General features: G+C 42.4%; 1 protein-coding gene across 8 annotated transcripts in view; it reads right to left on the reverse strand.

The window, feature by feature from the left end:
• PRDM10 (PR/SET domain 10) overlaps nucleotides 1-17,603 on the reverse strand; it is a 98,180-nt gene that overhangs the window by 57,394 nt on the left and 23,183 nt on the right. For all 8 annotated transcript variants that reach the window (XR_013523136.1, XR_013523135.1, XR_013523134.1 and 5 more), the window contains exon 2: nucleotides 1,524-1,709. Coding sequence is in view for 4 of the 8 variants with exons in the window: in XM_035265089.3 (XP_035120980.3) it covers nucleotides 1,524-1,592 (69 nt within the window). In the remaining 4 variants the exon portion in view is untranslated. The remainder of the gene's footprint in view (nucleotides 1-1,523; nucleotides 1,710-17,603) is intronic.

Raw genomic sequence — 17,603 nt, forward strand, 5'->3', positions numbered from 1 at the left:
TTCGAAGAACTACAATTTTGTTTATAAACAAAATATACTAAAATACATAGCTGCAAGGAAGTAGCCTCAAAATGGTTTCCAGGGGAAACAAAACAAAATTCTCATTTACTCTGCTGAAAATATCTGTGGAACTTTTTTATTTTTAAGCAATCAGCCTAAGACTTTACTTATTTTTATTTTTAGAGACAGGGCCTCATTGTGTCACCCAGGCTAGAGTGTAGTAGTGCAGTTATGGTTCACTGCAGCCGCCACTTCCTGGAGCTATGACTGTGTGTGTGTGTGTGTGTGTGTGTGTGTGTGTGTCTAGAATCAGGGCCTCGCTTTGTTGCCCAGGCTGGTCTCAAAATCCTGGCCTGAATCGATTCTCCTGCCTTGGCCTCCCAAACTTCAGGGAAAGGCATGGGCCACCATATTCGGCCCATACTGAGACTTTTTAATCATACCAGAGGACCAATTTTATTTATTGTATGATTATACTGCTGATATTAAATAGAATCTGCATACTTAAATGTTTCAGTGTAACTTCTTGATTTTGACACTAATACTGTGGTTATGTAATCTAATAAAACATTAAATTTGCATATTTAATGTTTAAAAATTAAGTTTTATACTCAGTCACATATAAAACATGGCTCCATATGACTGCTGATCATCCCAACATTCAATTCCATACCAAAAATGCAGAGATTTGCCTTCACTAAGAATAGTCAAAATAACATGTGGCTGGTTCTAGCAGCAACCTGAAAGGCAGTGATCATCGATGACAGCAGCATTTGATTAAGTGACTAACCTCTAAACGGCTGACTCATAATGGAACAACTTTCACTTAGAGGCTTACGTTCTGAATTTAAAAAGAAAAGAAAAGGCCACTCACTTTACAGACATATCTGTACTCATTACACACATAAGACCCAAATCCTATGGATATCATAAAAGAAACAGGCTGGGTGCAGTGGCTCATGCCTGTGATCCCAGCACTTTGGGAGCCCAAGACCAGCCTGACCAACATGTAGAAACTCTGTCTCTACTAAAAATACCAAATTAGCCAGGCGTGGTGGCACATGCTTGTAATCCCAGATACTCAGGAGGCTGAGGCAGGAGAATCACTTGAACCTGGGAGGCGGAGGTTACAGTGAGCTGAGATCACACCATTGCCCTCCAGCTTGGGCAACAAGAGCAAAACTCCGTTAAAAAAGAAAAAAAGAAACAAACTATAGTTTGGGGTTTTCAGCACCAATAACATAAATAAAGCAGGGTTGTAAAACAGAGTTTTGTAAAATTTTTGTAAATTGCCGACAAGACAGAGAAGCCTGTAGGTGGTGGTCCAGCTCTCCTAACTCATGGTGAGCCATGTCAATGGAGCATTCAAGGTGCCAAAAGAGTTCCTATTCCTTGTGTATGAGTGCTTCACGTCAGCTCCTCCCAACTATTCATTACTAGGTATTAGCTGTATTTCTTTACTGTAGCAAACTGTGTCCAGCTGAAAACCTGTTGATACCAAGCTGGAAAAGACCAGTCTTCACCTGTGTAGCATTCTGTTCATGGTCTGCAGGCGAAGGCCACACATGCGAGCTTTCATCTTTGGAATCCATCTTCTCCCAGCTGGACAGCTCCACGTCTGGCACACCTAGAGCAGCACCAGGTGGAGCCCAGTCATCTGTCTACCACATGTGTGTTCATGAGGACAGAAAGGTCTGTCTGCAGCGTGCCTGAGAAAACACAGAAAAGGAACCAAGACTTTCAGTAGATAAATACATTTTAATAGATTACAGTTTCAATCACAAAGAGTAAAAGAAAGCTTTGTCGAAAAGCAACACACCTGTGCAAAAAAAGTAAAAATGAAGAAATTATTTGTAATAACAATATAGGCCAGGTACAGTGACTCAAGCCTATAATCACAGCTCTCTGGGGGTTTTGGGGGAAGCGGGTTGTTTTTGTTTTCGAGATGGAGTCTCACTCTGTCACCGGGCTGGAGTGTAGTGGCAAGATCTAGGCTCACTGCAACCGCTGCTTCCCAGGTTCAATCGATTATTCTGCCTCAGCCTCCCAAGTAGCTGGGACTACAGGCACGAGCAACCATGCCCAGCTAATTTTTTGTATTTTTGGTAGAGACGTGGTTTCACCACATTGGCCAGGCTGGTCTCAGACTCCTAAGCTCAAGTGACCTGCCTGCCTTGGCCTCCCAAAGTGCTGGGATCATAGGCATGAGCCATCACACTCACACAATCCCAGCTCATTGGGAGGCCGAAATAAGAGGATTGCTTGAGGCCGGGAGTTTGAAACCAGTCTGGTCAACATGGTGAGACCCCATCTCTATTTAAAAAAAAAGAAATTAAAAAAAAAATAACGGCCGGGCACGGTGGCTCAAGCCTGTAATCCCAGCACTTTGGGAGGCCGAGGTGGGTGGATCACGAGGACAAGAGATTGAGACCAACCTGGTCAACATGGTGAAACCCCGTCTCTACTAAAAATACAAAAAATTAGCTGGGCATGGTGGTGCATGCCTGTAGTCCCAGCTACTCGGGAGGCTGAGGCAGGAGAATTGCTTGAACCCAGGAGACAGAGGTTGTGGTGAGCCGAGATCATGCCATTGCACTCCAGCCTGGGTAACAAGAGCGAAACTCTGTCTCAAAAAAAAATAAATAAATAACAACAGGCCAGGTACAGTGGCTCACGCCTGTAATCGCAGGACTTTGGGAGGCCGAGGCGGGTGGATCACGATGTCAGGAGTTCAAGACTAGCCTGACCAACACAGTGAAACCCCGTCTCTACTAAAACTACAAAAAAAATTAGCCGAGTATGGTGGTGGGCACCTGTAATCCCAGCTACTTGGGAGACTGAGGCAGAAGAATCACTTGAACCTGGGCGGCGGAGGTTGCAGTGAGCCAAGATCGAGCCACTATACTCCAGCCTGGGGTGACAGAGAGAGACTCCATCTCAAAAAGTAATAATAACAGTAATGATATAATGTATTACATGCTTACTATGTTCTAAACACTTATTGGGTGTGTGTGTGTGTATATATATCTTATAAAATTATATATTTTGCATATACATTTGTGTATACATATATGTGTATGTTTGTATAATGCAATCCTCATTAAAAATACTGAAGATTATCTTAGTTCTCATGAGGAGAATGAGTTTCTCAGATGCCAAATGCGGGCTCTTTCCTTGTGGACACTAACTTCCCATACCACCTTTACTCAGAATGAACAGCTAAACAATAAGTCTCAAAATGAGGGAAAAGTGGCAAGTGGAGGGAGCTACATTTTCCATGTAAAAAATTCGGTGAATGCAAATACACATTTTTTTTCTCACACGGTCAGTGCTGGGGTAATTAGCGGCCAAATCAAAAGCCTTACTAAACTTCAACGTGCACAATATCTGCATGTTAAAGCCTTATTCCTTCCCCAAATAGGCTTAAGGTAGTCAGTCTTTCCTTTTGATGATGATAAAATGTTGGTATTTTAAAAGTCCACTTGACATTTGCTGTGTTAACAGGGCAGCACCCACAACACCAGAATAAAGACCAAAGAAGAAAAAGAGAAGGTATACAAACTGCCAAAGTCTGTGCTCATCTCTGGAAAACAGAGGATGCCATGTCCCTCTTCTGAGCCATCCAGGTGCCTGGTCCTGCTTCGCCTCAACATTATCATTCTCATCCCCACCCTACAGCGCCCCCACCACACTCATTCACCCTGCATGCACCCTACTCTTCCAATCCCCATTTGGGGGGACTTGAAAGAATGACACGTCCAACTGGTGAATGTAAAAAGAAAGCACAAAGGAACTTTATGGAGAAATGGGAATATCCTGTATCTCGTATCTGAATTGGAGTAGTAATTACATAAGGAATATGTGTGTGAAAAGTCATCAACCTATTAAATTAAGAAGTGAATTTTATTACATTTAAATTATACCCTAATAAAGTTGATTTTTTTTTAAAGCATACCTTCCTCATATACCAGCAGTATTTAAAAATATACACAAAGATATTCAGGGTGAGTTTCATATGGTATGTAAATTATATCTCAATCAAGCCATTATTTAAAGAAACAAAAAGTATTAAGAAAGGAATAAGCTGGGCACAGTGGCTCACACCCATCATCCCAGCACTTTGGGAGGCCAAGGAGGACGGATCACTTGAGGCCAGGAGTACAAGATCAGCCTGGGCTAAACGGTGAAACCCATCTCTACCAAAAATACAAAAATTAGCCAGGTGTGGTGGTGTGCACCTGTGGCCCCAGCTACTCAAGTAGCTGTGAGTCTGAGGTAAAAGGATCGCTTGCGCCTGGAGGTGGAGGTTACAGTGAGCTGAGATGATCACGCCATTGCACGCCACCTCGGGTGACAGAGTGAGACTGTCTCAGAAAAGAAAAATGAAGAAAGAAAGAGAGAGAGAGAGAGAGGAAAGAAAGAAAGAAAGAAAGAAAGAAAGAAAGAAAGAAAGAAAGAAAGAAAGAAAGAAGAAAGAAAGAAAAAGAAAGAAAGAAAGAAAGAAAGAAAGAAAGAAAGAAAAGAAAGAGAAAGAGAAAGAAAGCTAGTTGTTACCAATCATCTAAAGATCTATATGAAGAAAATTTAAAAAACTGTATAAAGGACATTAAAGGCTCAGTAATAACAAAATCAGAGCCAGCCATGGTCATGCACAGCTGTGGTCTCAGCTGCTTAAGAGACTGAGGCAGAGGATCCCTTGAGCTCAGGAGTTCAAAGCCAGCTAGGGCAACACAGAGAGACCCTGCTTTAATAAATAAATAAATAAAATAAGTCATAACATGTTCTGTATAGGAAACTTTTTAAAAAGTTGTTTATTTTGAAATAACTTCAGACATGAAAGTTGTCAAAATAGTACAAAGAATTCCTGTATTTCTTCACTCAAATTCTCTGAATGTTAATATTTTGCCATGTTTACTTTATTATTCCCCCTTTTTTCTTTTATTTTCACCTGAACCCTTTGAGAGTAAGTTGCCAACACAATGCCCCTTTACTCTAAAATTCCTAAGTGCCTGATTCCTAAAAAAAAAAGAGCTTTTCTTTTTTTTTTTTAGATGGAGTCATTCTGTCACCCAGGCTGGAGTGTAATGGTATGATCTTGGCTCACACAACCTCAACCTCCCAGGTTCAAGCAACTCTCCTGCCTCAGCCTCCCAAGTAGCTGAGATTATAGGCACCTGCCACCACACCCAGCTAATTTTTTGCATTTTTAGTAGAGATGGGATTTCACCATGTTGGTCAGGCTGCTCTTGAACTCCTGACCTCAGGTGATCCATCTGCCTTGGCCTCCCAAAGTGCTGGGATTACAGGTGTGAGCCACTGCGCCCAACCAAGAAGATTTTCTTATAACCACAGTACTATTATCAAAATGATAATGTTGACACTGAAACAGTACTATTACCTCATTCACAGACCTTATTCAAGTATTGTCAACTCTAATGAATGTCCTTTAAAGAATACAACATTCTTTCTTCCGGCCTGGGATGCAATCTGGTATTGCACACAGCACGCTGAGTTGTCCCGCCCTTCAGCCTCCTTCAATCCCAAAGGGTTCCCTGCTCTTTCTTGGTCTGTCTGCCATAACCTTGACATTTGTGAAATGCACAGGCCATTTATTTTTCAGAATGTTCCTCAATTTAAGTTTGTCTGATGTTTCTTCATGCTTAGATTCAGGATACATATTTTTAGCAGGGACACCACAGAAGAGATGTTGTGTCCTTCCTATAGAGGAATTCGAGTGGTTTTTTAGCTTGGCTCACTGACTGCACAAATGCTCAGGTGTATTCTATGCTAGGCTCTGGGGTGCTGCGGGGATCGGCAGGGACAGCCCATGTCCTCACAAAATGCACACAGCCCAGAGCACCTTTTTGTCTTTGTTTTCATTTCTAGAAAAGTATACTTTGTTTCTTTTATTTTAATTGGGTTTGCATCTCTTTTAATAGATAGTAAATGCAGTTGGCTCAAAATTCAAAAGGCACAAAAAGGTACACAGTGGATAATCTCCCTACCTGGAATCCCCTAGCCATTCCTCAGAAGCAACCTATATTATCAATTTATTGTATTTTCTTCCAAAAATTATTTTGTGTACATACATGCAAGCATATATACACTCTCCCTCTCCAACCACAACCGGAGGCATACTATTGATTCCATACAAGGTAGCATTTCTTCTACAACTTGTTTGCCCCATGTATTATCCTACCTTGTATATTGTTCCATATCTATACAGACATTCCTCGTTCTTTATTACAGCTGTATATTTTCAATCTTGCGTTCATAAACACAGGTTATTTCTAATATTTTGCTATTACATATGATGAGAACTTTGGACATATCCTGTTTTACAATGTATCTTGAATTTTATGTGTTAGTATCTTGCATTGTTTTAGAATGTCTGAGGGAAGATACTGGAGCAGTTAAAGTGATTATCATATGTAAAATGGAAATGATTTTAGTGTGAGGGTTAAACGATGTATGTGACAACTCTAGGCACAAGGTATGGTACATAGAGGTGATGAAATGTATCAATTTTCATATTTCACAGACAAGCTATTCAGAACTTCAGAATTTTCAAAACATTTTATACTCTTTGAAAATCTAATAATTTGGCCAGGCAAGGTGGCACACACCTGTAATCGAAGTATCTTGGGAAGCCAAGGTGGGTGGATTATTTGAAGTCAGGAGTTCAAGACCAGCCTGGGCAACATGGTGAAACCCCGTTTCTACTAAAAATACAAAAATTAGCCAGACATGGTGGTATGCACCTATATTGCCAGCTACTCAGGAGGCTGAGGCAAGAGAATCGCTTGAACCTAAAAGACAGAGGTTGCAGAGAGCCCAGATTGTGTCACTGCACTCCAACCTGGGCAACAGAGCAAGACCCTGTTTCAAAAAAAGAAAAGAAAAGAAAAGAAATCTAACAATTTATTAATACATTCCCTGTATACAAATATCTTTGATAGTAAGGCTTATCATATTGATTTTCATTAATTTTCTTTTTTATATGCACAATGTTTACATCCCTGTTGATCTTGATTTACAGGAGACAGTAGAAGAATCCCAGGCAGGAGCCATGTTCTCGCTGTCCAGCCAGCAAGTGCTGACAGGCTCTGGTAACCAGGGATAGACTTTCACCCCTCACCTTCTTGCCTCTCCTACAGACCTGCGGGAACAGACAGTCACAACTTACCTTGTCTAAAAAACAGTAGCTATCATCTGTTTTTTTTCCCTTGTCCCAAAACAGTTAGAGACTTCATTTCCAGGAAGAGAATGATATGGTTGTTCTATTTGCTAATGATTGACTTCATTCAACAAGTATTTATTAGTACTTCATACGTGCCAGGCACTGTTCTAGGTCCTTAAGAAACATGTTTATCAGAAAAGAAAGAAAGAAAGCAAGAAGGGAAAAGAGAAAGAGAGAGAGAGAGTGAAGGAGGGAAGGAAAGAAAGAGAGAGAGACAGACAGAGAGAGGGAGGGAGGGAGGGAAGGAAAGAGAGAAAGGAGAGAAAGAGAGGGAGAGAGGGAGGGAGGGAAGGAAAGAAAGAAAGAGAAAAGGAGAGAAAGAGAGAGGGAGGGAGGGAAGGAATGAAGGCTTCCTGGCTTCGTGAAGCTTCCAGTCTAGTTGTTTTTTTCCTGAACAGTGTTGTATAGTGTTTAAAGTGTGAACTTTACAATCAGACAAGTCTGGGTTCTGAGCTCCCACATCTTCCACATACTTAGTTGGGGCATCAGTAAGCCAAACACTCTGATCCTCAGTATCCTCACTTAAAAATCCAAATTACCAGCCGGGCGCAGTGGCTCACACCTGTAATCCCAGCACTTTGGGAGGCCAAGGTTGGCAAATCACTTGAGGTCAGGAGTTTGAGACCAGCCTGGGCAACATGGTGAAACCCCATCTCTACTAAAATTACAAAAATCAGCCAGGCACGGTGGCATGTGCCCGTAACCCCAGCTGCTTAGGAGGCTGAGGCAGGAGAATCACCTGAAACTGGGAGGATGTTGCAGCAAGCTGAGACTGAGCCACTGCACTCCAGCCTGGGCAACAAGAGTGAGACTCTGCCTCAAAAAAAAAAAAATAAAATAAAATAAATCCAAATTATCTGCCCTGCATAGTTGCTGTAAAAAGTAACTACATGTTACGTATTTCATCGCGTCTATAAAGCACTTTCTCCTCACATTTTAACATTTCTGAAATAAAGATCTATTTTACAATCAATGGCATCTTACTGTCATCCAGGTGGCACTGCGCACTCATGCATGATCTCACTTCGACTGAGTCATGTGCACTGTTGACATACTGAGCCTAACTGCTACTTTAAATGTTTTCAGAAACATTACACTATACGTTGGTATTAAAACCAAAAGACATGGAAACAGTAGCAGGGCATAAATTTTATTAGAGAAGCAAATATCCAGGGAGGCCCTTAGAGAACCTGGGTATAAGAGACAGCCTGTGTGGATGAAGCTGCTGATGTTATTACTGAGATTCACAGGAAAAAAATGGCCTGAGGCTGAGTGAGACAACAGCAGGATTAAAACTTGCAGAACAGGTAATAGATGCTTAGAGGAGATTCCTGCAGAGGGTGTGTGCCCTCCTTTAAGAAAGGCCACATCACCAACGCTCTTGTTGGCACAGAGAATGCTAGTGTGTGGAAAACCACCCATATCAAGAACTCCGAGTCAAAAAAGATTCTGAAGAATCAGACTCTTGGAGAAATTTTAGGAATATCTTAGTCAATTTATTTCCCTTTATATTTTCACTCTTATATATGCAAACGAGTGATATGATAAAAATCAATGTCTAAACAAACCTAGACGAGCTTTTTCAATAAGTATATAATTAAAACGCTAAATGACAAAAAGCACGTGTGTCAGAGTATAGTTGGGAAGATGTTTTTTCTTTCTTACTAATATGTAAAATCACTGTGTATCTTACCATCAACATCTTAGACTCAATAAAACATGGCAGTATTTGTGGTCACATAACAATGATGAACAATCAGGAAAGGGTAGCAATTTGTTTCATGCTTGGTGAACATCAAACACATTTTTTAGTACCTGGCAAGCACTGGGGAGAAAAAGGTGGGCAAAACACTCTGTTTCCTGAGAACTCACAATCTAGTTGGAGAGATGACAGCCCACTTTGCAGCTCACCCCATGGCGACACTTGCAGGGTGAGAGTGACAGTGATGAAGAGTGAGAGGAAGTAGGAAGGAAAAATAAACCCCTACTTTTCCAGCTAGTTCAGCATAAGGCTGGGCAGGCACCAGACAATAGAGTAGCCTAGTGCGCCAGCCTCCATCATCACCTGCCCTCCTAAGAGTCCTCAGTTCCCATTGTGCCGTTCACCCTACAGCCCTACCCGCTTACCATCCACCAGCCTCGCTCCCGACATCACTAAGCCCTTCTCTATCCAGAACTCCCCAGGACTTAGGACTCAGGCGCCCCTGTCTTCATCACTTGCACACAAAGGTGAAGAAAGAGGCCCTGGATTCATCTTCAAAGGTAGATGAGTACCTGGAATCCCAGGCTGAACTACAAATGCGATTTCACTGAAAATGTTGTGACACACAGTGATTAAGTTCTACAGGACTATTGATACATTATTAACCTCAGACACATGAAGAAGCAACAAAGGTTTCTGTGCTGGCCTTGCACCTTAAATGCCAGGCGCGTCATTATTGATAAGGAAAGAAGTGTACTGCATTCCAGACAATGAACTTACAAATAAACTTTTCCAGCTCATTACGAACTAACTAGCACAAACTGTGGGCTCTCTCTGTGAAATCCAACCCTAGACATGCCACAGAAAGAAGTTATAGGGAGATTGATGAGCATGCAAGATGAACATGAAAACTGTGAGGGCAAAAATGGAGGAGGGTGAGTGCTAATCTGGGGAGGGAGTTGTGGATGGGCCCAGGAAGCAGCCCAGGCCGATGGGGACCAGGCACCACAGAAGAGGTCAGCAGGGGCTGGGGGGAAGCAGAATTTTTCTGTTGTTCTCTCTCTGACATTAGCCTGAGCTCCCGCCGCCCACCCTGAAGCCCTACCCCCTCACTATCCACCAGCCTCATTCCCCACATCACTGAGCCCTTCTCAGCTAAAGCCAACATCCAGAATGCCCCAGGACGTAGGACTCAGGAGCCCAAATTAGCATCCTGCTGGGGTAAAGTGTGGCAAAAATTAAGCAATGTCTGCTGATGCACCCATCAACACTGCAATATAGAAACATAGCATAAGTGCAAAAAATCAAATCATAACAATAAAAATTAACACAGCAGCCAGCCCTGTGCTGCCTGGCAGTGGGAAAACCTCAAGGCAGCACAAAGGCTGGGTAGGGTGTAGATAGCAGGTGCCAGGAGGCTGGCAAAGGGCTGGGCACTCTCCTGCCCACAACTCCCCTGCTACAAAGCTAGGAAAAACATATGTTCAGGCAGGAAGCTTCCTCTAGGGAAAAAGGAGTGGCTGGGCCCAGAGATTCCGGCCTGATATACAAGCAATTGCTAATTTTTTAGAAACTGAATATTTCATCTTTCTTTCAATGAATATGCACTAGCTATGTGGTAATTTTTGCTGACCCAAGCATAAAAAGAGCATTCTTCAGGAATATTTATATAGCAATTAGTCTCCATTTAAAGAAATGACACTTGGGCTTGGTTTAACTGAGTTACCATAAGTACTACAGGTCTTGGGCTGGATTTACACATATTTGTATTACTGTCATCTTTGGAATCAGATAGCGGAGCTTCAAAGCTTGGATTTGCCACTTACACTTTTGGCAATTTGTTTAATCTCTCTGAGCTCCACCTTCTTCATACATAAGGATAAAGAACTAAGAATGTTAGGTATTTAACAAATAGGAAAGCTGGGCGCATTGGCTCACACCTGTAATCCCAGCACTTTGGGAGGCTGAGGTGGGCGGATAACTTGAGGTCAAGAGTTCAAGACCAGCCTGGCAAACATAATGAAATCCCATCTCTACTAAAAATACAAACAAAATTAGCCGGGCATGGTGGCAGATGCCTGTAATCCTAGCTAATCCCAGGAGGCTGAGACACAAGCATCGCTTGAACTCAGGAGGTGGAGGTTGCAGTAAACTGAGATTGTGCCTCTACTCCAGTCTGGGTGACAGAGTGAGACTCTGTCTCAAGAAAAAAAAAAAAAAAAAATAGAAAACAATGGTGAATTGTGTGTAACACAAAACATCTGTATGTCAAGAAACAGAAAATACACCCTTCTAAACTCATACTTAAGATTAGATTCCACTTGGTAACTGAAAAAATAAGTGATTTCACTCTATGTACAGAGAAAACACATCTTTAAGATACTGAGTTATAAAAAGGGGGAAAGAAAGATAATAGGAAATCAAATTCTATGGCATAGAATAACAGAAGGAATTTCAGAATTAGAAGAGAAATTCCAGGCCCACGATTCTGAAATATGTTCAGATGACAGGGCCCCTGAAGACACAGCACCATGAAATATTAATAGCTGATATGTATAGCATTTGTTATGAACCAGGCACATTCCCTAGGAAGGAAGGGAATTCTGGCACATGCTTCAACAGGGAGGAATCTTGAGAACATTACACTAACCACACATATTGGTTCATTTAATCCTCACAATAACCTATGAAGTAGGTACATTATATCTCTACTTTAGAGGTGATGGATGGAGACAGAGAGAGGCAAAGTGACTTGCCCAGGGTAACAGAGCTAGGAAGCAGTGGAGCTGCAATACAACCTGGGCATGAGGCTGCCTAGCCCACATACTCAGCCACAATTCTATATTGCTTCTCATCCCACAAAGTAAGAACACTGGACCTGCATGATGATTCCAGTATAAATGACTCCACTAATGAGCCATATAACAATCACATGCAACCTCACTTTACTTTTCTTTTTCTTTTTTTTTTTTTGAGATCAAGTTTTGCTCTTGTTGCCCAGGCTGGAGTGCAGTGGCATGATCTTGGCTCACTACAACCTCTGCCTTCTGGGTTCAAGTGATTCTCCTACCTCAGACTCCTGAGTAGCTGGGACTACAGCTGCCTGCCACCACACTCAGCTAATTTTTTGTATTTTTAGTAAGATGGGGTTTCACCATGTTGGCCAGGCTGGCTCGAACTCCTGACCTCAGATGATCCACCCACCTTGGCCTCCCAAAGTGCTGGGATTACATGCATGAATCACTGCACCTGGTCCACTTTTTCTTTTTAATTAAAAAATTTTTTAAAAACTGTTAAATGAAGGAAGATTAGGTATTCCTAAGTTTTCCACCAACTTTTTTGCCACTTGTTCACTTGTCACATCCTAATGCTGGCTAAAATAATTGGTAGCAATAACAACAAAGAGTTAACAAAATTTTGTGAGACTGAAAATTCGAAATTAAATTCTGTCCTTGATTTCCATGAAATGAATGACGACTTTGTCCAGCTCTAGAACACTAGTGTTTTAGGGAGTATTGTTTGAGGACAGATCATCAAGAGCAACTCCTATTTTATAGGATCACATCAGGTCTACAGCAAGCAAAAGGCAACACCAGAATCAGAGCCTGAGACTTCCAACACTCTTACCCTAGGTCACACTGTGGCCACAGGACTGATGATGGAAAGGATTTAGGGGAGTCTTCAACAAGAGATTCCTCATTCTGTATAACACTGTTTATCTTAGCTTTGTCTTTATTTCTTCAAGCTTGTGGCCCTTGACTGTCTGCTTACAGAAACAGTCTTGTACTCTGTAGCCCAAGTCAAGGAAAGTGCTTTACCAGCCATCACAATAGTCCAGCAAAATCAGCAACCCCTGCTTAAGAGCTAATGAGATTCAAGAGGGCAGTGATCTGGACATAAAGCTCGTGCAAGGCCTCTGAAGGGTGGTCCTTTGGCAAGAAACAAGCCCTCCCTCCTTGTTACAAAAATTTTTTTCACTTTTTTTAGGGCCTTTCTCTCTTTGTTCCCTTATTTCTATTTTCTCTTTCTTTTGGTCTAAAAGTTCTGGGATACAAATTAGCTCATTACAAAATACCCACGTTGAAAATTTTAGAGTAATCCTGTGAGATTACAAAATCTCCGAATAACAACTGTACATCAAAGAAAATCTTGATGCAGAGTAATGAAGGAGAAAAGCAGTGTCACAGGAAGGCCCAAATTAGCAACCTGCTGGGGTAAAAAGTGGCAAAAATTAAGCAATGTCTCTTAACAGTTCTATGCAAATGTGTAAGCTCTGTGAACCAAAACCAGTGAATTCAGTTAAGCTAGTTGGCAATGAATGAGAACCTTCATAGCCCAGCTAAGGAAACCAATGAGGTAAGAGGCCTTCCCAGCAAGAGCTGGTACAAGACAAAAGACAACTTAGATATGGATTAAATTCCAAACGCAGAGTTTAATTTATTTGATGACATTTTGAATGTATATTCCCTTTAAAACTATGTTACACAGCATGTTTTGATTCCCAGAATAATGGAACAGCATATTTACTCATAATTAAGTTGAAATAAAATAAAAATTTAAGCAACCATCTGTTACAATATCAGTGATTTTAAAAAGTAAGGAAACAAAACTAAATGCGTTTAGACAAACCAGTTACCTTTTTGTGAAATGAGCTGAGAGTACCTTTTTAGCTCTATAATTGAGATAAAATGACTTTTAAAAAAAATCATGGTACTTGAAGAAACAAAAGACTAAAGAGTATAAGATAAAAACATCAGTGAAGACTTATGTAGATATAAAGATGAGACTTGTATACAGAAGACTCGCATCCAAAATTCTAAACATTTTAGAGCCAGGTGGGACAAGAACTCACCATGTTTAATTGGACTTTGAACTACAACATTTTTTTGCCTTGAGCCCAGTGCAAGGCATTCGGGCATCCTGCATTCCCAGTGTGCTCAGCAGTGCAGAGTGGAGGGGCCAGGAGCCCGCTGGAGCCACCCAGCCTGGCTTCCAGCCCTGCCTCCAGCTCACCAGCAGCTGACCTGGTACAAACTGCCCAACCTCTCGGTGACTCAGCTCTATCACCTGTAATATGGAGACAGGAACGGTATCTCGCTCAGAGGTGTAAACAGGGCTAAATGATAAATTATTTGCAAAGTACTGAGAACAGAGGCTACACTCTAGTAAGCGCGTGTGTGTGTGCACACACACGTACACACACACATATATGTTACATGAAAGAAATAATGACCAGGATCATTTCGGAGACACAAATTTTAAATAGTAGAGCAAGTAGAAACTAACTAGGGGAAAGAAGGGAATACAAAAGGGAAGAGAAGAAAAGAGAGGAAAGCAATGGAAAAACAGAAGGAAAAGAGAGTATTCCAGAAGTGAGCAATAACATTTAGGGGAAATGACATGACAGGACAAGAGGAATACATGGAGTGAGAGTGCAGAAAAGTCTAAGAAAGAGATAACCAGATAAACAGAATAGGTAGCGGGGGATGGGGAGGGAGAGAAAGAAAAACGTAAGAAAAGAGAAAATAGGAATCAGATTGTTCTGAGCTAACCAGATAGGAATTAGAAGTGAAAGCGAAACAGTATAAAAAAGACCATTCCCATGAGAAAGATCTCCTGAGTTGAAATCCACTCCACAGTTACATCTGAGGACAAGAATATGGGGACTCTTGTTGGGCGCCCACCATTCTCTGATGCCTGAATATAGGAACGGCACCTCGATAAAGTGCCCAATATGCTGCTCTTAAAAATGCCAACAGTGCCCATCCACTGAGGAATGGGTCAACAAAATGTGGTCTGTACATACAGTGGAATGTTATTTAGCCTTAAAAAGGAAGGGAATTCTGGCACATGCTTCAACAGGGAGGAACCTTAAGCACATTAAGCAAAGTGAGATAAGCCAGACGCAAAAGGGCAAATATTGTATGGCTCCACTTATATGAGGTACCTGGAATAGGCAACTCCAGAGACAGAACGTAGAACAGTGGTTACCAGGGGCTGGGCAGGGGAACAGGGAGTTACTGTTTAATGGGGATGGAGTTTCCATGGAGTGAAAGATTTCAGAAAATGGATGATGATGGGTGCACAACAATGTGAATGTACTTAATGCCGCTAAATTTTACACCTAGGCGGGGCATAGTGGCTCACACCTGTAATCCCAGCATGTTGGGAGGCTGAGGCAGGTGGATCACCTGAGGTCAAGAGTTTGAGACCAGCCTGGCCAACACAGTGAAACCCATCTCTACTAAAAATACAAAAATTAGCTGGGCATGGTGGCAGGCGCCTGTAGTCCCAGCTACTTGGGATGCTGAGGCAGAAGAATCGCTTGAACCCGGGAGGCAGAGGCTGCAGTGAGCGGAGACTGAGCCATTGCACTCCAGTCTGGGCAAAAGGAGCAAAACTCCATCTCGAAAAAAAAAAATTTACAGCTATAAATGGTTAAATGGTAAATTTTACTTTATGTGTATCTTTTACTGCTATAAAAAATTAAAATAAAAACTGCTGGAGATGGCCCTGGTAGTAATCACCACCCCAACCCACCATGGTGGGAATGGGACTTCACTGATCCCTTTCCATCATGATAATGAATAAACCCTTGCCACCCCAGGGCCTCTACTGCTGACATTCAAGGCAAACCCTGCCTCCCACTGGCCCTTCCTCTGCCCAGCCGCACTGACACCATTCCCTTCCTGCCACCACTGCAGTCTCTCCAAGCTCAGGTCAGCAGAGCTGGTTTCCAACCCACCCCTTTCTGGAATTGCTGAGAGCCAATCACAGCTCCTGGAGCAGGGTGGCTACACCAAGTCCCTTCCAAGGTGCCTGGCACACAGGAAGTGAACAATCAATAGCAGTGACTGCTGTTATTGCCAATGTGCTATCAAACCCGCCTCACTCTCCCACTCGTAAGCTGGTATATTTAGTTGTACTAGAGGTAGGGTCATGGGGAAAAGGCAATGATATTTGGTCTCCTATAGTACTTCATCCACACATGGGACCTCTAAGGTTTCTCAGGGTGAAGAGAAGCAGAGCAACTAGAGGGTTACAAGGAAGGTTCTGTCCTGTTCACTGATAGGTCCCTTCCTGTTAAAGGCCTGATCAGCACAGGCCATCTTGTGGGCCTATTCCAGCTGCTTCTCTTTTTCCAGACCCCCTGGTTTCCTAAGCCATAAACTCTGAGGCTCTGATTCTAGGTTTATTTCTTGGATCTCTGACCCCTGATTCACCTTGGGTGTCACTCCATGCTTTTTATACAAGATTTGTGAAACTCCATACCCTAGTGGCCACCATCATTAAGCACAGGCTGTCACTCTGGCACTGCGCCCCAAGCACAGCCAAGGGGAGGACAGTGGGTACAGTTCCCATCACAGGGATAGGATGTGAGGACAGCCAACACAAACTGAGTGCTTACCACGCGCTAGACCCTGGTCTCAGAGCTAACATTCATCAGTTCAGTCCACTTAATGCATACAACAATTGAATGAGTTTGTTTAAAACTTATGTTCACGAAAGAAATGACAGTACAGAACAATAAAATCGTGCTCTACTCCCAGCGGCTGCTGACGACCACATGACTGAGAGGTGTCACATTAAATCTCAGAGCTACAAAATCAGACCAAGAAGAATGAAAATAAAGCACTTCTATTATGTTCATTCACTTGGAATGAACATAATAGAGAGAGATTTTCCATTTAACTGATTTCTGGAACAAATAATTTTAGAACTCAGAAGAAAAGAAAAAATAATGGACTTAGTTCTAAATGGTGAATAGAAGCTGGCAGCAGAACTAGTGATGAACAAATAACAAAATAATACAAATTCCAGCACAAATTCCCCATATGAGAAGGGGAAGCCCAAATCCTCCATCACGTGTTTCTCAAATTTTAAAATATTAACAAACCATGAGCACTCCTTAGAAAAAACAGAAATGAGTAGTTACGAAAAACACGACTCCCTTCACCTTGCCTAGGAAAGTTCGTTCCAAGAGCCCCCCCACGTGCTGTCTCACGTGCCCCTCACCCCCACCGTGTGATGGAGCCAAGGTGGTCTTCTTCTCTACAGCTTAGAGAGGAGGAAGACAGGGGATGTCACCTGCCAATTCCACTGTCCAGGGTCTGGCCAGCCTGAGCCCCTCCAGCAAAGAGCACAGTGCTCCTCTCATTGCACCACTCTGACCCCAACTAAAGAGCTCCTGAAACCTAGAAACTGAGCAGAGTAACATGACTAAAATATATATATTTTAATTCCACTAGGAAATAAACTAAACACACCTTTAGTTAGGGGAAATATGCCTAAGGAACTGAAGTAAAGAAGCAGGTAAGCTGGGCACAGTTGCTCATGCCCATAATCCCAGCACTTTGGGAGCATGAGGAGGGCAGATGGCTTGAGCCCAGGAGTTCAAAACCAGCCTGGACAACATGGAGAAACCCCATTTCTACAAAAAAAAAAATACAAAAAACTAGGCAGGCATGGTGGTGTGCACTTGTGGTCCCAGCTAAGTCAGGAGGCTGAACTGCAAGGTTGAGGTTGCAGTGTGTGCAGTGAGATTGCACCACTGCACTCTAGCCTGGGTGACAGAGCAAGAGACCCTGTCTTTAAAAAAAAAAAGGGGGTAGGACAGGGTGGTGCAGACCGGGCACAGTGGCTCACAACTGTAATCCCAGC

This window comes from Callithrix jacchus, chromosome 10 (assembly GCF_049354715.1).
Source record: "Callithrix jacchus isolate 240 chromosome 10, calJac240_pri, whole genome shotgun sequence".
Taxonomy (NCBI): Eukaryota; Metazoa; Chordata; class Mammalia; order Primates; family Cebidae; genus Callithrix; species Callithrix jacchus.